The following is a 22,020-nucleotide window of genomic DNA, read 5'->3' as shown; positions in this document are numbered from 1 at the left end:
ATAGTGGAATTCTTCCCCTTGTAAATAAGGAATTATCATGCCTCCAATTACCTCCTGTTTCAAATACAGCTCATCTAAATGGGTACTCTTGACTCACCTACAGATTTCAGCAATTTCCATGCAATTAAATTGTTAAGGTGCAGTTTTGGGCAGAAAAAGCACTTCTGGAAGAGCAGCATGTTTGACATGATGGAGTGAACCCAGTTTAGAAAACACCCAGCAGCTCCAAGGGATGCAAATGATGGTTCTTCCTGCCTTTCCTAAGGAATTCTGCCTCTGTGACAGCAGTCCTGGCGTTTGCATGGTGTTTAACACAAGCTCTCAAAGGATGTGACTGGAAAAGTGTCCTTATCCCTCACCTAAAAATAGGGAAGTGAGGCAGCTCTTGGGAGAGGTTTTTATGGTGAAAAATGAGTTTTGGATCCCCAGCCCTGGACAGGGTGACATCCACCTTTCCTTTTTCCAAAGGTGATCCTTTGTCAAGGGATGGAGTGTGTCCATGGTAAGGTAAGGAGCCAGTGTGCAGGATCATGGACTCACAGCATTGTAGGATCACGGAATATCCTGCGTTGGAAGAGACGCACACAGCGAGTGTTGGGTGTCAGAACATTTCTGAGGATGTGAACAAATTCCAATTCCAGTCACCTCTGTCTGCTCCAAATCCACAATTCCTGTGCCAAACGCTCAGGTTTGCTTTCAGAGCTCACTTTTGGACCACCTGGATTGGCTCATCTTTGGTCACCTCAGTGACTTCCCACAGAAAACTGGGGAAATTATCCTTAATAACATTGTAGCTTAAAGACATTAGATTTAGCAGGCAGCAGCTCTTGTGGGTGTATTTGTGATCAGACTCCTTCTGGCTGTGACACGCTGTGATTATTTAGCATTACTAATTCATCGAGCACGTTAATTTAAATACTTAGCGCACTTTACCCACTTTTAACTCTATAAGCATTTAAATCCCTCACTACTCCATGAGGGCACTGAGGGAATGCTTCGGTCCCTCATACCGCCACCCCCTTTCCTGCCGCTCCCAGAGTGAATGACGGCTTTTGAGCGCAGGTGTCTTTGTAGGTGTATCTTAAAAGGTCGATAATTTTTTAACCTTTTACTCACATTTGTAACCGCCTGACGAAGGTTTCCGTGGGACTGTGTCTCGCCGCCGCCATAAAAACTACAACTCCCAGAAGGCTCCGCGGCGCCGCACCCCACCTTGATTCCGCGTGCCCCGCCCTCCTCGCTTTCTATTGGGTGGCAGCCGGCCCTCCTCGGCTGTGATTGGCTGCGGCGCGCCAACACGCGTGTCTGCGCCGTGTAGAGGGGGAGCAAGATGGCGGCGGGCGACGCGGTTGGGAGGTACCGCGGCACGGTGGGCAGGAGCAAGGACCCCTCGGGGCTGCTCATCTCCGTTATCAGGTAGGGGCGGCCCCGCTCCGCATCCTCCGGGCCTCTGAGGGTGACCCAGGGCCGGGTGCGGGCCCTGCTGTGCTGGGGAGGCCTGCCCGGGTCGGGCGTCCAGGATATGGGGTCCCTGCTGGGCATTGGGTGACTCTAGGCTTGGGTCCCCGCTGGCCCTGGAGCACTGGGGAGGCTTCAGTGCTGGAGAAAATCTTGTCCTGAGGGCTGTGCCGCTGTCCCGCCGCCCTGCCCGGCTCATTTCCTCCTGCTCCCAATGCTTTGCTTCATTCTGGGGTCAGAGGGACCTGGGCAGGCTGGATCGAGGGGCCGAGACCAACGGGGTGAGGTTCAACAAGGCCAAGTGCCGGCTCCTGTGTTTAACAGCCCCCTGCTCTGCTGCGGGCTGGGACAGAGAATTTGCTTAGCATAACATGACCTGCGGCGCTGCTTGACAGCGGCTGAACAAGAGTCCAGGTGGGCAAGAAAGCCAATGACACCTGGTCTGTCTCAAATATAGTGTGGCCACAGAGTGGGAGAGTTATTTTTCTCTGTACTGGGCACTGATGATGCCACCTCTGGTGCTGTGTCCAGTCCTTGGCTCCTCAACTCAGGAAGAACCTTGAGGAGCTGGAGCGTATCCAGGGAAGGGAACGCAGCTGGAGAAGGGTCTGGAGCCCCAGGAGAGGCTGAGGGAGATGGAAAGGGGCTCAGCCTGGAGAAAAGGGGGATCGGGGGGAATTTCTGGCTCTGCACAACTCCCTGCCAGGAGGGGACAGCCGGGGGGGTCGGGCTCTGCTGCCAGGAACAGGGACAGGAGGAGAGGGAACGGCCTCAGGCTGGGCCAGGAGAGGCTCAGGGTGGATATGAAGAAGAATTTCTACACGAGAATGGCCTTCAGACACTGTAGGGACTCCATCACTCCAGGGGCAGAGGTGGAGTCCCCATCCCTGGAGGCCCTGAAGAAAAGACTGGATGTGGCACTCTGTGCTCTGGTGTGGGTGACAAGGTGGGGGATCTGTCACAGGCTGGACTCAATGGTCCTGGAGATCTTTTCTAAACTGAGTGAGGCTGTGAATAAACCCTGCAGGTCATGCTGGATTAATGCCATTCATGGAGGCCAAGGCACTGTCGTGTTATTGTTGTGGAGTCCATGAGTGACCCCTACCCTCAAACACAGCAGCACCAAGTACAATTCATCTGGCTGGAAGTCTGAAGGACCAGGAGGTCCAGTGGGCATACTCCATCCTTTGTGGGAGTGCCAACGTGGGCAGAGTGCTGCTGCTTCCAAGTCTGTCTTGTTGGGATTGAAGAGTTATCTCCAGTCATGTTTAGACATTGATTTTTGTCTGCCTGTATTCCCAAACTTGGCTCTGCTGGAGGATGATTCTGTGATAGACTTGGATGTGAATTCACTGTTTCCCCCTCCCAATACGTTCTTTAATTTCTTGTAAATCTTTTCTGTGCTGCTTAAAACCAGTGGATTGGCAGCTGATTGCCTACAGTGAAAGTTTTAAATGTTCTTATGTGTTTTGAATGTTCTTACACAGTGGGTGTGGGCTGCTGCAGTCACACCAGTCAGTTGTAATGAGCTCCCAAACTTTGGATCCTACTCCAGTGCCTTGGAGAGAAGCTGTAGTCATTCTGTTACTTTGGAGAAGTTATTGTGGCACTAGTTCTTTGTCTAGGATGTGTTGTGATTTAAATATCCTCTGTGAATGGTAATGTTCAGGACAAAATTCCATTTTTTTTCATCCCTCTGGCCTTTAAAATCTTGCAAAACTTGAGGGAGATGTTGGTTCTATAAAAAAAAAGTAGTTGGTGCCACTGTCTGTGGAAGAATAATAAACATGGACTGGTTGTGCAGCATTTCCTCATGTAATCATCTTTTTTCTATGTTTCCTGTAATTTCCAAGAGTATTTTAAGGTCTTCCTTTTGTACCTCTATTTTAATAAATCCAGGCTTATTAAATTTGTGTGAAACCAGAAGAGTGAGCTCACAGTGCTCTGTTCTCCAAATAAAAAGAAATGTTTGTCTCATAATCTTTGGCTTCCAGGCACTGATACCTTGGCTAGTTTAGGCCCAGTGTTTAGACACAACATTGAGTTATTGACTTTATGAAATTAAAGTTATTCAACAGAACAGCCTGATAACTAAACTTCCAGAATTTAATTAGAACTTGGTTTGGATGTAGAGATTCTCTGCAGAGCTTGACGTGTCAGGTTGAGCCAGACCATGAAAACCTTGAGGGTAGAACTGATTGCAGAGGAAGAAAAAAGTGTTTTGGTGATAATACTGATGTTTCTCAGGCTTAGCCAAGTACAGAAAGCAAACAGTGTGAAAATGAATTTAAATCACTTTTCTCTGTACGTTGCTTTTGTGTAGGAGCTCAGGTGAGGATGAACTCTCCAAGCAACAGGTCAATTTTTTAGTGGTTTGTGTCATGAAATACCACTGCAGACAAATTTAAACCTGGGTGGCTTAAATGTAATTTTACTCAGCTTCAGGAAAATATTACAAATCTTAACAGCAAGCTGTTGGTTTGAAATGTGACTGAGCTTCCTTTTGTTGATGTTTTATTTCCAAAACATTTATACATAATAGAGGCTTCTGCCAATCCTTGTGGTTTTACACTTGCATGTTCCTGTTTATTTAGGCTGTTTATTTTTCCCTTGTTGCTGTGTGAAAGGTCCATAAAGGGAACAGTGGATGAAAACCAGCAAAGCTTTGATTGTATTTTTCTGCTGTAAATACACAAAGCCAGAGGAGTTTCTTCAAGTATTGATGTTTTACTTGGTTATAGCAAAGACAGGGATGTTTTCCAAAAAACAAACACTGTTTAGGTCTGAAAAATCTCTTCATATTGTCTATGAAATGCTTTGAAGTGTGAAGCTGAAAGGCCTTCTGTAAACAGAAATTATTTTATTAATGAAGGGATAATTTCTGATATTTACTGGAGCTTAGCAGCTCTCACTCACAAGAGACTGAATAATTCACTTTTCTGTGATCCCAGATTTATGGATTATTCTTGTTTTCTGACTGGATTTCCCAGGAGAAAGTGTCTCACTTCCAGGGAGAGTGTTTGGGGCAAGATCCATGACAAAGTTTAATTTGCATAGCAGCACTAAAATCCAATCAGAAATGGGATTTTATGGGGTCTGGGGCTCTGGTTTGGGAATTTTAAGTTATCCCTGCTCTCTGTGGTGCTCTAAATACAGAAAGCTCTGAGATGAAGGAAAACTCAACAGGAAAGAATGTCCCACTTGTGATTCCTGTCTGTCCCTGTGAAGTGTCACTTCTTCCTGTTGTGTCAGGGAACACATTTGTTCTTTGGGAGTTGTTTCCTATAGGAGGATCCATGCACTCATGGAATTCCCCTTGGTTTTCTGGTTGTAGCCAAGAATAGACACTAAAAGCAGCCTCAAGGATGGATTAATTTGGAAGAACGTTTCATGAGCACTGTGAGGGATGTGCAGCTGTCCCAGGACAGGACTGATCTCTCCCAAAAGAGTTGGGAGCTCCCAGGGAATTCCCAAATTTAGGAAGTTGTAGTTTTGCCCCCAACAATGCTGGGGTCACACTGAGTTCTTGGCCAGTTCCCCTCTTGTTTCTCCCAGAGGAGAAATAAAAAGGGAATGTCCACAACAATTAAATCTTTTGGAAGTGAAGAGTGTCTGGGAAGCTTAATGAGTGTTTGCAAGGTCTGCCCTTAAATTCCCACTTTTCCCGCAGCTCCAGGGAGCTTTCCTTCTTTTCCCTGGGTCTTTTCAGCTATTGGGAATATCTTCAATTTGTTCTTGTCCTCAGAGTGCTGAGAAGAAATGAGCATTATTAAAACAGCTCCTGGGATTGTGACTTCCAGAGTGGATATTGGATACCAGGACTTTACAACTTCTATCCCTGTGCTGCTGCATTTGTGCTCATTCCTCAGCACAGCCTCCAAAACCTCCTCATTCCTTCGTGCATGAGAAAGATCCCTCAACTCAAGTTCCTTAACTAAAAGGTATTTTGTAAGGTCAGGATTCTGTCTCAGGAGACCAGAGACTTTTGTTGGAGAAATCTGCTAATCCCAGGAGCTTTGGCAATGTCTTTTTAAAAACCATGCAGATAACGGAGCAAATCTGGCTCACCTGCTGGAGGACAACTTGGGGAATATTTTCTTTTATTACTCAGAGGACAAACACGTGTTTGTATATTGATTTTTCTTAACCTTTTGTTTTGTTGGTAGCTGGCTGGAACAGCTTTTGTATTCTGAAACAAGCAACCTGGCATTTAGCAAATGCTTTTTTTTTTTTTATGAGAGAGAGATCTTGTCAGATTTTTAATTGGTGAATGTGTCTGCCTTTTATTTACTGTTGGGTGTTTTTCTTCCCAATTAAAGGTTACTATTTTTTAAAACTGGCCTTTAATTGCTTCTTTAATTGGGGAAGAACAAACTTAGCAGTGACTCCATAAGACCTCAGTGAAATCTTTGTGCTGAGCTTTTACAGAAGCAAACAGATCTCTGCAGAAGTTGAGACTGCAGGCAAAAAAAACTTGAACATACTTTATTTTTTACAAGTGGGATTCTTTTTCTTTAATGCTTGTGGCCATTATTTTCATTATAAGTGAACTTGCTGAATGGATTTTTGCTGATGACCTGGCATTTGGTGTTCTCTTTGTTCTGAAGCAGTAGAGATCCCAATTTGTGATGGAGAGTGAGGAACAGGGATGTGGAGCTGCTGCCCTTGTCATTGCATTTGAGAAATAGCTGCTACAAGGAATAAACTCGAGTTATTCTGATCTGTAATGGTCTCTTAAAACCACTTTTATTGCAAATGGTATTTTCCAGTGTTATAAAGGTAGCAGTTCTTCTACGAGAAAAGTACTTGAGAAATTCCCTGAAAATAAATTGTATATGGCAGAGTGTGGTTGTAACTATAAATTTCCTTGAAATGATCTCCAGGCACTTGTATAAAATGTTGAGGTATTTGGCAAGTGTTGGGTTGTAGCTTGATACAGACCCTTGGTTGCATTTAAAAATGGGTAAAGGAGCACATATGAATACACAACCACATAGGAAAAGACAAGAGGTGTGACTGTGCCAAGTTAAAAGCTCAAAGTACTTTATTTTTCAGCTCTTATTTTAGCTTTAGCCAGTGCAGATCAGGAGTTCAACCTACCCTGGCAAAACCAGGAAGTGGAAATACTGAGTTCTGTTAGGAAATGATTGTGCTTTTAACTCTTTGAAAGGTGTTGCCTTCAGCAGCTCTTGGTTTTGGTGCAGTTTTGAAGCCTTCAGTTGAATGATGAAATTCCCCAAGCCTCCTGCTGGTTCCTGCAGGGCTGCAGGTGTGTGATACCAAGGATGGGGTCGTGGCACAGCATGGGCTCCCCAAAATATTCTTTACACTTTAATTATCCAGGTGACAGGTGTGAGTGGCATTGTCCAGCCTCTGTTCTTGCAGATGTGGAAATAATGAACCTTAGGGCTTTGCCTTTCTCCTGGAATGTGGTAATACACAGAATGGTTGAATTAATTTCTGGATCTAAAATGAATTGCCAAAAGAACTGGTCCCTGTGTTTTCCTGAACATGGAGACAGTCCTGGATAGGGTCTCACACAGTGGAGTGGGAGCTGAGTCCTTCTGCTTGTGCCTGGAGGTGTAACCAGCATCTCCTGGGGCTGTCTGCTGCCTCCAGCCCTGTTCCAGCATGGAAAATGTGCAGCTGCTTGGTGTCCCTGGGGTTTTCCTGTGCATGGGATTGAAACTCTTCCTGTGCTGCTGTTGGAGCCATCTGAAGGAGGGGAATTCTGTCAAAGCTACTGCAGGCCAGTCTTTGTTTCAGAAACCAGCTGGTCACTCTCTCCCCTGGCATCATTTGTACTGGTGTGAGGAAATTTGATTAAAGGTTGGTTAATTTAGCAAAATAAAGAATTCTCTGCTGGTATTTATTTAGATGGCTGGAGGCTGCTCAGCCTTTTTGCTATATCTCTCCTGTATCCATCTGGAAGTCTTCAATGATAAAAAGATCACCAGCTTCTGTTGAAAATGCTCTAACCAACTGTGTAAACAGCATGAAAGATTAATGGAATGTAAGTAGAGGAGGAAAATGTTTTAAAATGCTGTTTGCTCTGGGTGCTTAACAGGATTGTGAACAGACTTGGTGCTGCTGTTCTTGTAGTGAGTTATTTCTTTGCACAAGGGAGAGGGAGTTCTCTGCAGGCTGAGTACGTTGTGCTCCCTTTGGTGAAGGTGGAGCATGCCAGCCTCAGAATTTCACTTCTTTTTTAATTTATTATTTATAATTATTCAATCACTTCTCAGAATACCTCATTTCCCATGCCTGTTGGCTTGGACACCACAATTTTTGACTACTTTCTTTCTAGCACCTCATGGTCTCTGAAGAAATCTCTTTTCTGAGTGCTTTAATTTCTTCAAATTCAGAATTTCACAGGAACAATCCATTAACCTATGAAAGTAACAAGAAAACATTCCATGTGTTGCTGCCAAGTTAAATTGTTAAATACCTTTTGGAGTTGGGTTTTTTTCCCCTTCTGTCTGGCTTTGTTTTATAAGGACCCAACTTTTACAGTGAGCCTCTGGAGAGGTTTCAAAACATGAATTATCAGATTATACAGTTTGAGGTAAAACAGTGCTGGAAGCTGTAGATCACCCCATCTGGGACTTGTCTGTAAGACAACAGTTTTCAATTATAAAATTCAAATAAGTCCATTTAGTTTAATGAACCTGTGGAAATTTGTAGCTCAGTGGAGACGCAGTGGGTTGAAGTAGAGTTGTTCTTGTCCCAGGGAGCTTTCTAAAACATTTTTGATGTGATCTCTTGAAATGGAGCTGCTTGTGATGGCTCATGGGGTGTAAGTCAAAGGGAAGGATTTTTGCTGAGCTGCTCTGGACAGGCTCTTTTCCCCAAAGAGGATGTTTTTACACCCATAAAAACAAGGTTGGAAGCAGGGGGGAAATATGAATAAACCCCTGAATTTCAGAAAGGAACAGATTTTATTGTCTCCCCACTTAATCATTTTATTCTGATTAACTCAGGGACTTCAATCCTGGTAAGGTAACCATGTTCAAAACGTGTCTTTGATCTCAGGTGTTGCTTGACATTTTCACTACAAGGCCCAGTCCCTGCAGTGATCAGTGTCAAAGCCACCAGGTGATGTTGTGTTTCCAGCGTTGAGGAGGGGAAGGTGGTAACAAATGAATGCATTTCTCATGGATTATTGCTTGCAGAGCGCTGAAGTGCATCTTCCTCACCTCTGGGAAGCCAACACTGAATCCTCCCAACAACCTGAACTTCAAACTCCCTCACTGCAGCAATTCCTGGGATCATTTTCAGCTTGACGGTGCCTGAGGAGCTCTGTGCTGGGCAGTGAGATGGAGGAGAGAGAGGATCCCTCTCTTCTCGGTTGTTTTGTTCCTCTCCCTCACATGCTGAGCTCTCCTTTCCTCCCGGGTGTCCTTCCCTGGCTCTCAGCGCTCCTGCCTGGCCGAGCTCTCAGGCTCGGAGCCGCTGTCTCTGCTCTGCTGTGATGCTACAACCATCAAAAGGTTCAGACCCAAATGAGAAATGCAATTGTGTGGCCACGGCCATCAGCAAGAGTGGTCTGATGAGAAAAACTGCCTTCTTTTTACTCTGCTTTTGTTTTCCTCCTCCTTTTTAATACTGAAGTTTCCTTGGCACATTGCAGCTGCTTCCTGCAGAGAGGAGACTGAGCTTTCTAGACATCCACAATGCTCTGCTTAAATTATTATTTGTTGCTTCTAGCAACTGCTTTCTTTGTTTAACTCCACAAATCCTTTGTTGTTCACAATTGTCTTTTGGCTAAGGCTGTACTTTTCCATACCTTGTTGTGCACTGGTTTGTGGTTTAGGTCCTTGGTGTGGTGTAACAATGAGAATAACAAGCCAAAATAATCCCTTTAACTTTCTTTCCTGAGGGGTGGTTTTGATAGCTTTAATGCTGTTCTGTTTATTTTATTATCTGGACTGGTGTAAGTATATAGAAGTGTGATACAGATAATATGAATCCCCCTGTGTTGGGCACTGCTGAGGTCCCATCTCAAATCCTGGGGGCACTTTTGGGCCCTGTGTGATAAGAAGGACATTGAGAGACTGGAGAGTATCCAGGGAACGGAGCTGGGGAAGGGTCTGGAGGTGCTGAGGGAGCTGGGGAAGGGGTTCAGCCTGGAGAAAAGGGGGATCAGGGGGAATTTCTGGCTCTGCACAACTCCCTGCCAGGAGGGGACAGCCGGGGGGGATTTGGGATTTTATCCCAGGGAACGGGGACAGGAGGAGAGGGAACGGCCTCAGTGGAGTCCCCATTCCTGGAGGGATTAAAAACCCTTGTGGATGTGGCATTTGGGGATGTGGGTCAGTGGTGGGCTTGGCAGTGCTGGAGGAACAGTTTGACTTGATGAATTTGTGGGTCTTTTCCAGCCTCAATGTGATAAATTGTGAAACATATTCAGCAGAGTTTTTATAACACCTCTGTGTAGTACCTCCCCAGCATTTGTTATCTACAGATTTCTGAGTGAGCAGTAAAAGAATTATCCTTTAGCTCTGACCCAAACCATAAAACAGTGAAAACCTCACCCAATTTCTTTGGGAGGAATGGATCTTGTGTACCCCAGAAATTCTGGATTTTGCCCAGGGCTGCTGCTGTTAAACAGATTTTTGGTGTTTTTGCTGGAGGAACAGGTCAGTACATCAGTGAGTCCTGCCTTGGCCACACATGAAATGCAGCTGGAGCTTTGAGCAGGACAAGCTTTCAGCCACGCTGCTTTGAGCAGTTGGTACCACAAACTGTGTGTTTGGAGCTTCAAAGGTGTTTTAAAGTGAGGAACTGGGAGCCTCAACAAGGTGTGTGATACAGCACAGAGCACTTGGAACAGGTGGTGGGAAGTTTACTGTGGATTCCTGTGAAAATTGAAGCTCTGTTTGATTCCCACCCCCCCAGTGATTCAGCACTCAGTTCAATTGCACTTCACTAAAATGTTCTTTTTCCTGATCAGATGAGAAATATTTAAATTTGATCAGCTTGCTTCTTTGGTTGGGTATTTTTTTTTTGGTGGTGTTTCCCACTGTCTTTAATGAGTATTTTCATTTGAATGAGCGATGCTGAGTGAAGAAAAGTGAATTGCACGCTCAAAGAAACCTGATCTAGAAGGAAAAGAGGATTATTCCTGGATTTCCAAGCTGCACCTGTGCATCCTGTAATACTCTTTTCTGCCTTTAACCACAAATATTTACATAAGCCTGCTCTGATGTTGGATAGCAGAAGAAAAAAGGCTTTTAGAGGGACACAAAGGTGCTGAACAACCACAGTTGTGGTCAAAACCAGCCTCCTTTTCTATAAGAATTATCTGGTGCTAACTGAGCATTAATTTCCTAAAACTTGTATTTGCATTATCTGTTCCTTCAGTTTTGCATCATAATAAGAATCTGCAGAAGCATAATGCCCACATACTGTTACTGCAATGTTCTTCCTGTGAAACGAATTTTCTAGTCAAGAAATTGATAATTAAGCCTCAGTTTGCCATCCATAGCTTAGCAGTAATCACACTTAACAGGGCTGGCCCTAGGGCAGGTAAAATAGGCAGGCAGTTATCCACCCAGCCTGGCTGGAGGCAACAGAAAAAGCAAATTTACAGAAATGAAACATGTATTATTCATTAATGTTAACAGTTTTCTCTTAAAAATTGACATAATCTAATTTTCTTGGTGTTTTATGGGGCAGGTAGGAAGCTGACTGCTGGCTGGTGAAAGGAATTGCTCATCTGCACTAGAAAACAGAGAAAAAATATAACTGTGTGGGGAAAAATGAGTCCTCAGTATAAACAGAAATTCTTGCTGGATCTCAAATCTGATCCATGTTCAAGGTGTAATTGTGAGGTTGGTGCCTGTAAATGGATCATTTTAAAGGCTGTAGCTGATTTTTTTGCCACAGTGCAAAATATAAGGGGGTGGGGGGCAGCAAAATGCAGGATTTGGTGGAAAAAATACTCCTGTGAAAGGAATGAAGTGACAAGGGATGAGATGAAGTAGGGGGGGTGTGGATGGCCCTGCAAATTCAGGTTTACAACACCGAGTTTGTGCATGCTCCAAAGGTATTCAGCACCTTCCAAACCTAAATGGGGACGGATTGTGGGCATTTGGAGCTTGAAAATTCATGGATTTGTGTCTACTGGAGCTATTTTTGTTGTTGGTCCTTGTAGAATAAAAGAGAGGGAAAAATAGGACGAAGGGGAATGACTTTACGGTGGAGGAGGTTGGATTTAGATGACTTTTAAAGAAGAAATTGGATGGGGAGAGGCTGGAATAGAATTCCCTGAAAAGCTGTGGCTGACCCTGGATCCCTGGAAGATCCAAGCAAGGCCAGGCTGGACAGGGCTGGGAGCAGCCTGGGACAGGGGGAGGTGTCCCTGCCCATGGCAAGGGTGGCACTGGATGGGCTTTAGGGTCCCATCCCACCCTAAACCATTCCATGGAAGCAGAGCTGTTTCTCCAGTGCTGCAGGCTGAGGCACATTCACAGGGTGCTGTGTGCTACAACTGAATCTTCCCCATCAAACAGCAAATAGACTTGAAAATAGAGGTGGAGGAGACTCCACATTTGTTTAGAAACCCTTTTGGTTTTTTTCCACATTTGCTGTGGACATCTATGTGAACAAAATACTCCATCCCCTGGAAGCTTTGTGGTTTGGCAACAGCAGCTGAGCTCTTTGGCCCTGTGACTGCCTGTAGGACCTGCCATGGTGCCAGGGAAAGTATTTCCTGCCATTATTCTCAGTTTTGTGCAGAGTTTCTTGGTCTGGGGACTGAGCAGACAGATCTGGTGTGCATTTCATCCATATCAAAGCTCTTTTTGTAGGAGTTTGGTACAGACCAGCTGCCCACATTTGTAGGAACAGGAGTGATACACAGAATAAGGATTAACCCCTGTGTGATGTGTGTTCTTTGGTGGGATCTACAACGTTAAATCCTGGTTTGAGGGCTGGGATGCTTCTGAAGCTGGAAAATATCATTTTTACAGAGGGAGGTGAGTGGTTTCATGGTTCTGCAGCTGATCATCCCTGTAGCATTGCTGTGCTCCTGGAGTTATCTGTTGTGCCACATGATGAGTGGTACAATGGTGTTTGTTTCCTTCTGCTGCTGACTAGCTCAGAAAACATCGTGTTCTCTCAGCTCCCAACAATAACAGAAGTGTATTAGCTTGTGGAGAAATGATAACTTATTTTCTGTCCTTTTACAGCTTCTGCCTGTTCTTTTGTATTGTTTGAATGCTGGAGTTTACTTTTTCTTCCTTTCCTTCCCAAATGAATGCATCACAGTGTGGGAGTAATTTTAGGCAGAAGATGAGACTGGGTGGTAGTTGTTTGGTGGGCACATGCACATCTGGGCCAGAGCTATGGAAAGCATTGATTTGTCAAAGTACAAAGATATCTAACACTGTCTGTAGTGTGAAATAACTTCCTGTAGGGTGCATGGAGTGTGCTGGTGTTGGATGTCGCTGGGACTGGATAAATTACATTGGTTTGTAGAGGAAAATTCCTTTTATCCCTGCAGAATGTATGGTGGTTTTGAAGCTCTGTCTGTATTTCTGTGGTAAATGCACACCACAATTTTATACCTTATAAAAATGAGATATGGTGTGACTTCCTTCAAGAGTCACAGAACAGCTGGGATTGAAAGGGACCTTAAAACCCATCCAGGTCACAGGCAGGGACACTTCCCACTATCTTACGGTGATCCAAGCCCCATGTCCAGCCTGGCCCTGGACACTCCAGGGATCCAGGGGCAGCCCAGGCAGGAATTCCTTCCCCAGATCCCATCCATCCCTGCCCTCTGGCAGTGGAAGCCATTCCCTGTGTCCTGTCCCTCCAGGCCTTGTCCCCAGTCCCTCTCCAGCTTTCCTGGAGCCTTCTCCTCTCCAGGTGAGCCCCCCATCTCTCCCAGCCTGTCTTCTCAAAACTGAGAGAAACATTTCATTTTGCTCCTCAGATGAAAATTTGGAGACTGAGAAAAACCCTTTAATACCACAAGTGGGGTTTTCAACTGCTTCTGAGTACCTAGCTGAACATTTATAAAAAGTATGTAAATCACAAGTGTTGCATTTCTCTTCACTAAAAAAGTCAGTTACCATTTAGCCTTTGATGGCTACAGTTTGTGCAGCTGCTTTAAGAGGACAGCTGAGAATAAATTCAGACTTCTGGGTTGTGGCACTTTGTTCCTTCACCTGAGGTGATGAGGCAGGAAGGTTCTTGGAGAGCTTGGAGTTCATTTGGTGTTTTAGGTAGGTGCAGCCTCGTGCAGAAGTGGTAGAGCTGCAGTTATATATATAAATATATATAAATGGGAATTCTTTTTCCTGTGTATTTACCTCTGGAAATGAGCTGTTCAGGTTTTGATGGGAGCTCTTGATGGAAACAGTTGAAGACTTTGGGCATTTGCACAATGACAAAGCTTCAGGAATCCTGGAAATGTCTTTCCATCTTCTCCCTCTGCTCATTGGGTCAGCTGCTGGAAATAGGAGATGAAAAATGCTTGTGACCTACAGATCAACTTCTACTAAAACAAATAGTCCCAAAGGACTTTTTTTTATTAATCTAATTCCAGTGTAAATTCAGTGACCTCAGGGAAATAATAAGGTTCATTTATTTTCTCCTGAGAAAAGTGCAGTACATCCTATGATAAAAACATTTCAGGATTGTGTCTGATCATCTTCTCCTCTATCCTGTCTTCCATCTGTGGGAGTGACTCCAGTGGATGAAGCATTTTGCATTTGTGCAATCTGTATTTTTAACTATGTAAAATCAGAAGTCAATGAGATTTGGCTCAATGAATTTCTGTTTCACCGTAGCATAAAAATGTCTCTCAGCAGACTCACAGCCAGTTGGAATTATTGTAATCCTGGTGAGCTCTTGCTAATGAGACAAGCATCTGCAGCCATCCAGCTGCCAAGTACAAATTCCAGGTATCTTACAGAGGAGGAGGAGGATTCTCATTTGGAGCAAATCAAAATGAAAAAAAAACCCCAAAAAAACAACCACATGAACTGCTCAGGAATTCCTCCTGGGAACTCCCACCAAGTTCATCATCTGCTACTCAGGATCTAAACTGATTATTCTTATTTGTCCTCTGTTTGGAATATTTTTCAGGGAGTTCTGAAATGCTGATGTATATTTATCATCATTTCATAATCCTGTCCTGTTTTGTGATTCCCCCTTCAAAGTTATTCCTGCAAAGTTCCTTTCCCAAATAATTTGGATCCTTTCTATTTGACAAACAGTGTGTTGACTTTTCTTCTTCCTTGCAACACATTTTAATAGGACTAAAGTAAGCAGAGATGCCCTTGGATTACTTTTCTGCAGTGTTAGCAGGAGCATGTATAATCTCAAGAATATTAAGTATTCCTTCCTTTTCTCTTCTTTTTTTTTTTCTTTTTTTTTTTATTTTATTTTTTTGTGCAGACCAAGATAAGAAATGGCTCCTGTACCATGAAACTTAGATGGGAAATTCAAGTGTACAAAGTTTCAAATTCCAAGTGATTAAGCCAGACTCGTTTTCAGTGGAAATAACCAGATCTCAACCCAAAACCTAACATTTCTAAAACTTACTGGATTTTTCAGTGAAGTGAAGGAAGAAAAAAAAAAAAAAATCTTTGTTGCTTTTTTCCATTCAGGTCTTGGGTTTTGATTTAAGCTCTTACCCTGTCTGTAAGAAAATAATCTATTATATACAAGTTGTTTAAGGCAAATTCAGGTGAATGGAGGGCTAAGAAAAAACCTGTTGGGGAAAATCTGTTGTTGTGTGGAATTTTTTATCCCTTTTGGAGCAGGACCTGGTGCCTGGGAACATGATTTAGTTGTGGCCTTGGCAGTGCTGGACTCCCATGATCTTAGAGGTCTTTTCCAACCTTCATAATTCTGTAATGTTTTGAACCAGAACAGATTGAAGGACTGTAAATAAATACAAGCTTTCTGGTCAAAATTTGAGTGTGGTATTTTTAGTGGTGATTGTTCCCACAGTATTTTCCCAAACCAGGTAATTAAGAAAAGCAGGATGTTCCCAATTACAGGTGTTTATTCTGCATCCAACAGAGGCAGCTGGAAATCCTAGAATTTGGCAATTGACAGTGCCTGAAACTTTTGTTCATCTTGGTTTAGCTGCCTTTTCAAGGGTGAGAGGAGACCAGAACTGTCTCATGGTCTTTGTGTGATCTCAGTAGGAATAATCTGGTGGGATCTCCAAGGTTTCTGATTTCCAGCAGTCCTGGCTTTGTCCTTCTGCCACTGTTGGAGTTTCTGAGATCAGGAGCTGCTGGGATCTCTAGGGCTTCACAAACAGCTCTGCTTTGCTGGGCAGATGTCAGGTGTTTTTAGCAAAATGTACTTTTTCCTATAGACAAGACAAGCTAAATTCAAATGCAAGGACAAAAAGACTGGGCAACACAATATAAATCTGCTTAAAAATTATGGCTGGGATTTGTTAGGAAGCCTGAGTTGGATGGGAATTTGCTGGAGCAGTGGAATCCTCGTGGCATCCTCTGACATGAGTGATGTAGTCTTAGCTTTGGAGAGAGATCTTCAGCTTTTGTAACCAACTGCTGGCCCTGCAGATGGATTCTTTGGCAAATCCAAAATTGTGAAATTGAATTTTGTTTGATTAAAACAATGAACTTTCCCAGTCTGTGCTCTGGGCCAATTTGGTTCTGCTGCTCCCTTGTCTGTCTCCATCCAGGATTCTGCTGTGATCTGTGCCGCAGGTCAGAGAGGATGGATGTTTTCATTAACTGCTGGGACAGGCAATCCTGCACGGCTCCAAACCCAAACAAAATGTCAATTCCTGAGCAGGATATTCCTCGTGTCCACTGTAACCATGCTGAAGAACATTCTTCCAGCAGAAATAAGCAGTTCTCCACAAAGAAAATGGATTTATCTGCAAGAGCTCTTAACAGAGGATGACTTTCTGCCAGCCTTGCACGTGATTTTCATTTTGGAGTCATGGAATGGTTTGGATTGGAAGGGACTGGAAGATGGTCTGGTTCAACTCCCCTGCCATGGGCAGGAAGCCTTTCAGTAAAATTTATATTTTCTAGGCCCTGAGCAACCTTGTTTCATGTTCTCACTTTTCAGTTCCTTTTTAAAGAGCTTTGGCTAAAAGATAATATTTTTAAAAAATCTTTTTTTGTGAAAAGCTGATTTAAGACGCAACTAAAAAGGTTTGGGTGTAGAACATGGATAACATGAGAAAGGATTCCTGTTTCTGTAGCTACCATACAGCATGGAACATGAAATGCTGCAATGAATTTTATGCTTTGGAAGAAGCTGCTTTGAAGGGAGACTCATGAGGGGCTGCAGCTTCTTCAGCTCCAATCTCTGCTCTGTGACAGGGACAGGTCCTGAGGGACCTTTTTTCAGTGATGTGCAGGAGCTTTAAAGGTACATGGGGCTGTGTCAGGGGAGGTTGAGGTTGGATATAAGGAAAAGGTTCTTGCTGCTCTTCCTGGGATTTTTATCCCCTCAAAGGGAGAAGGGGAAGATTTCATTGGTTCTTGAAAAGAAATGTGGAGTGACATCAAGAAGCTTTGAGCTGTGGCCAGTTTCACAAGGTTTTCAAATTTCAAACTTAGTTGATTTCAATAAAAAAATAAAAAATAATCTTAATTAATTGATGAGGGGGAATAGGATCATGGGGCCTTTTCTTGTTGTACTGGTGTATGTTTGAAAACTGATGTTGGAAGACCTGGATAGATTTGTGGTAGATTTCTCTGTGACCCCTTATCTTTGGCAGTAAGTAACAGGAACTACAGCACTGCACAAGTCCCACTGATACCCAAAACTAAAGTTAGGATTTTTTTCCTTATAGCACTTCATAAATAATAAATCAAGAAATATTTCAGATGTTATGTTGTGCCTTTATTAATGACTGTCTGGCAGCATGATAACCAATAGAGAACTTCACTATTCTGAAAAGGAGGGAAAAAAAAGCTCTGAAAGGGTTTGAAAAGTGGCAGAGTAATAAACCACAATATTGATGGTTTTTCATTGATCTCTACCAAGCACCAGCCACGCTGGAATAAACTCCAAATAACTTCTACCACCTTGGTATCCTCAGGACTTTATCCAGCAGCGATGACGTGGAGGACCGGGAGAACGAGAAGGGGCGGCTGGAGGAGGCGTACGAGAAGTGTGACCGTGACCTGGACGAGCTGATCGTGCAGCACTACACGGAGCTGACCACGGCCATCCGCACCTACCAGAGCATCACCGAGCGCATCACCAACTCCCGCAACAAGATCAAGCAGGTGTTGTGAATTCATGTTGTAAATATTGGCTTTTCACAATTATTCTGATAAATATATATTATATGCTTTCACTATATTCTTTTCTCTTTTAGCAAGTTATAGGCTTAGGTAGGAATTCTGAGTGCTAAGGATATGTTTCATCTGAACAAAGCAAGATAAACAGGCAAGACAATGGGAGGATCAAGCTGTGGAAAACCGGCTGCTATCAACAGCAGGGAATGGAGAGTAAACTGTTATCAACAAGCCGGTACCAGGACGCTGGCAGGGAGGAAAGCCACCCTCACAGGAAGGATAAGGGGGCCCAAACCCTTGTAGGCCAATAACCATCTGCAGAAAGAAAATTAAACTCCAAAATAATGCCGAATAATGATGACCAGCAAAATATATACTGACCAGCAAAAAAATAAAAATTGATCTAAGAAGGCGTAACTAGGGAGGGGACATATATGAATATGCATTAGCCCCTCACAGCAAGGATGGGATAAAAAGGGCATCCCTGAGATACCAGGTGTGTTCCTGGCAACCCCCCAGGGCACCCGGCCGTTTTAACCCTTTGCTTTATTTCTTTTGTCTCCTAATTGTCTTTTTATTTATATTAAATTCTTTTTATAATTTATTAAGTGAATCTCGTTTTTAAGACAGGTGAGAGCCAGCCCTGAGTGCTGCTGTGTTTGTGTCAGCTCCACAGCTGAAAATCTCCTGTTTTTCCTGGTTGATGATGTTTTATTGGTGGTTTTGCTGCCTGTGGTTGTCGGTGATGGAAGCCCCAAGCTGCCGTTTGAAGCTTTGGTTTCTCCCTGTTTTTCCAGCTTTTCGTCATTGTTCTGAATGGAATGAAAATTGAGTTGAGAAAGTGCTGTTACCACTAAATTCCTGCTGAATTCCCACCTGGAGTAATGTGTCCAACTCTGTTGGAACAGGTCCAGAGGAGACTCCAGAGCTGCTCCCAGGGCTGGAGCCCCTCTGCTCTGGAGCCAGGCTGGGAGAGCTGGGAATGTTCTCCTGGAGAAGGGAAGGCTCCAGGGAGAGCTTCCAGCACATTCCAGGGCCTGGAGGAGCTCCAGGAGAGCTGGAGAGGGACTGGGGACAAGGCCTGGAGGGACAGGACACAGGGAATGGCTTCCACTGCCAGAGGACAGGGATGGATGGGATCTGGGGAAGGAATTCCTGCCTGGGCTGGAATTCCCAGAGCAGCCTCTGGATCCCTGGGAATGTCCAGGGCTGGGCTGGATGGGCTTGGAGCAGCCTGGGACAATGGGAGGTGTCCCTGTCCATGGATGGGGTTGGAAGAAGATGATTTTTAAGTTCCCTTCAACCCCACATCTTGGCAAGATTGTAATTCTAAGCTCAGCCTGAACACCAGTGACTCTGTGTCACCACAGGACCATTGTCCCAAGCTGTTTCTTACTGGCAACGTTTTCTGTAGGATCTCACTGAGAACAGGAGTCGTTAAAAGTCAAACTGAGAGGTGGATGTGAAGCACAAAGCTTTGCAGTGCCCCTGTTCATTTATTGTCTGGGCATGTTGCTCTCAGGGTTTTGAAGTCTCTGGGGCTGCTGAGCTCACACCTTTCCATCTCATCTTTTCATGTTTTGCTATCTTGGCCTCCAGCCACCTCCTGAATAGTCTGGGTGATTCATCAGCTTGCTTCTTGCTCACAGAATATGAATTTTGATGCTGTCTCCAAGCTCAGCTGTGTTGTGTGAGCGCCTATGAACCCTGTGCCCCCAAATCCTTCTGCATTTTGAGTGCTCACACTTGGGTATGGTGTCAGTAAATAACTCTGGCACTCGGGGCTGGGGACTTGTTAGAGCTGCTCTGCCCCTGCAGCATCAGATGAGTTCTTTGGGCTCCTATCTTGCACTTCCTCTGCATTTGCTGTACCTTAACTTTGCAAATTTTTCTAACTTCATTTTTTTTCCTGGCTCTGTGTAAGTCTCAGCTTAAAACCTTCCCCAGCAGTGCTTTAGGAGCAGCAGATTTTTACCCTTGTGGCGTTAGGTACTGACCCTTCTGACTTTGAAAATTCATTTAACATTTTCAAAGAAAATGAGAGCGTTCTGCTGCTTTCCAAGGGTAAGAGTTCATTCCAGGATTTATGGACAAAGCTCAGCACTCTGAAAGCAGAGATCAATTCCACTAAATTTGAAATCAACTGTAGGCAGTGGCCTGGTTTCACACAGTGTGCAAAGCTTTGCAGAGGTCAACACAAGCAGAGAGTGGTGTGACCTTTGGGTCCCACCTAGAAGAATGACAGTGAGGGTGAGGGACCTTTTGGTATTTAAGTTTGCTTATTAGTTTTGGTCAATATGTATTGAAGTGGTTTTGACCTAATCTCACAGGAGGCCTCAGGTCTGGTTTGTCATCAATCTGTGTTACACTCCCAGGCTTGCTCTTCGTGTTCCTCTCTGTGCAAGGTGGGAATTGTGCAAGTGACAGATATTCCAGATCCTCCTGTGGATCTGCCTTTTGTAGTCAGTTCTTGTGTGAATTCCTGGTGGGAAAGGTTTAGTTTTGATTTTAGCTACTGAGGTGTTGCTTCTGTAAAACTGAATTATGAAGCAGAAGCAATTTGGGCTCCCAAGGGGAGGTTTTTTTTCAAAGATCTGTTCATTCCTTGCTCTGCTCCCAGATGTGGATGGAGTCAATGATCTTTCCTGTAAGGACAGGAGCAGGAATGTCTGGTGAGATTCCTTCTGGAATTCTGGAGTTCCTTCTGACCTAATTTGGCTCTCTGTAGCTGCAGTCCACAGATGAAGCTGTGGTCAGTGAGACATTTCCAATTAATGTATTGAACAGGGATTAGATGTGAAATGATCTCAGTGTGTATTTTAGTTTGCCTCTGCTTTTTGGACACTCTCAGATGAGGTTTTTTGTTGTTGGCTGAGGATTTTTCTATGCTGCTCTTTTCAGAAGGACATTTTAGAGTGCAGTATTGAAATCTCAAACTCTCCTGCCTCTGGACAGAGGCTGTTTTATGGAGCTGTTGCTATTTACCAGTGCCCAGTTTTGGTCCAGTGATGTGTTTTTCACCAATATTTTTTTTAAAACTGCCTTCAGGTGAACAAGGTAGGAGAAAGTGCAGCTGAAGTGGGATTTGTGGAGTGCTTTAAAGGCTCATTATTTAAAAATAAATTGAAGGGCTCCTTCTGAGTGTTTCTCTTCATGTGTAATTCAGTGAGAGTTCAGCCTGAGATAAGGTTGGGCCCCAAGTATTCATAACTTCTCACAAAACAAGAGTGCTGTGAAGGCAATGTGTGAAGCTGTGCTGCTAATTGCTTCCACATTTTAGTAGGGATTGTTGATTTGCATTATGCAGGAAAAGCTAGGTTACACTGACCTTACCAGGGAGAATCTGAAAGCAGGGAATGCTGTGAATTGAGAGAATGGAAAAGGAAAACTCTTAGGGTTGCCTGAATTGAGAGAATTAGAGATTTTGATGGCATGAGGCTCAGAACCAAACTGCATGGCAGCACTAAAGGGTTTGTAAATGGCTTGATAAGTAATGGAAATGCTGATTTGTACTCATAAATGTTCTGATTAAATCTTCCAAAAAAACTGGTATTGCTCAAGTTATTGGGAAAATGACTTTACTCTTAGCTGGACTTGTTTCAGAGAAAAAACACCAAACTTGAGAAAGGAGGAGACTGCCAAAGGATTTAATAGGCAGCTGGAAGATGTTTGCACCAGGAAAATTAGTGGTGGCTTATTTGCTTCCACAGAAAATTGGATTCTTGCTGTTGGCCAAAATACTGAATTGGTTTTTGGGAAATGGCCTTGGTTGTGGTTAACAGGATCTGGTGTTTAATTGCACTGTGGTACTTCAGTTAAATTCTCACTATTGGTATCAAACTTGTATTAAAGAACATTTCACTATGAGAGTTCAGTTTTTAGGGTCTGAAAAGTTCTCCTCAGCCAAGGCAGGATGAAGGAAATCAAATTTGCTTTTAGCCTGGTGATATTTTTGGAATTCCTAATAAAGCAAAGTGGGGAAGGGCCGCTCTCAGTTGCAGGGACAGATGTCATTAACCCTTGCTGTGCTGCTGCAGGTGAAGGAGAACCTGCTGTCCTGCAAGATGCTGCTGCACTGCAAAAGGGACGAGCTGCGCAAGCTGTGGATCGAGGGCATCGAGCACAAGCACGTCCTGAACCTCCTGGATGAGATTGAGAACATCAAGCAGGTCCCTCAGAAGCTGGAGCAGTGCATGGCCAGCAAGCGCTACCTCAACGCCACGGATATGCTGGTACTCTTCCCCCTTTCCCCCTTTCCCCTCCCTTTTTCCCCTCCCTTTTTCCCCCCCCCCTTTCCCCTCCC

The 22,020-nt window shown here is 44.1% G+C and overlaps 1 protein-coding gene across 3 annotated transcripts in view; it reads left to right on the top strand.

The window, feature by feature from the left end:
• Window positions 1–1,307: 1,307 nt before the first annotated feature.
• EXOC4 (exocyst complex component 4) overlaps window positions 1,308–22,020 on the top strand; it is a 294,646-nt gene continuing 273,933 nt past the window's right edge. For all 3 annotated transcript variants that reach the window (XM_015627621.2, XM_033514656.1, XM_033514657.1), the window contains exons 1-3: window positions 1,308–1,416; window positions 17,516–17,705; window positions 21,755–21,949. In XM_015627621.2, coding sequence (XP_015483107.1) covers window positions 1,331–1,416; window positions 17,516–17,705; window positions 21,755–21,949 — 471 coding nt within the window. In that variant the 5' untranslated portion in view covers window positions 1,308–1,330. The remainder of the gene's footprint in view (window positions 1,417–17,515; window positions 17,706–21,754; window positions 21,950–22,020) is intronic.

The sequence above is a fragment of the Parus major genome, chromosome 1A (genome assembly GCF_001522545.3).
Source record: "Parus major isolate Abel chromosome 1A, Parus_major1.1, whole genome shotgun sequence".
Taxonomy (NCBI): domain Eukaryota; kingdom Metazoa; phylum Chordata; class Aves; order Passeriformes; family Paridae; genus Parus; species Parus major.
This window is presented reverse-complemented; position numbering and strand designations above follow the sequence as displayed.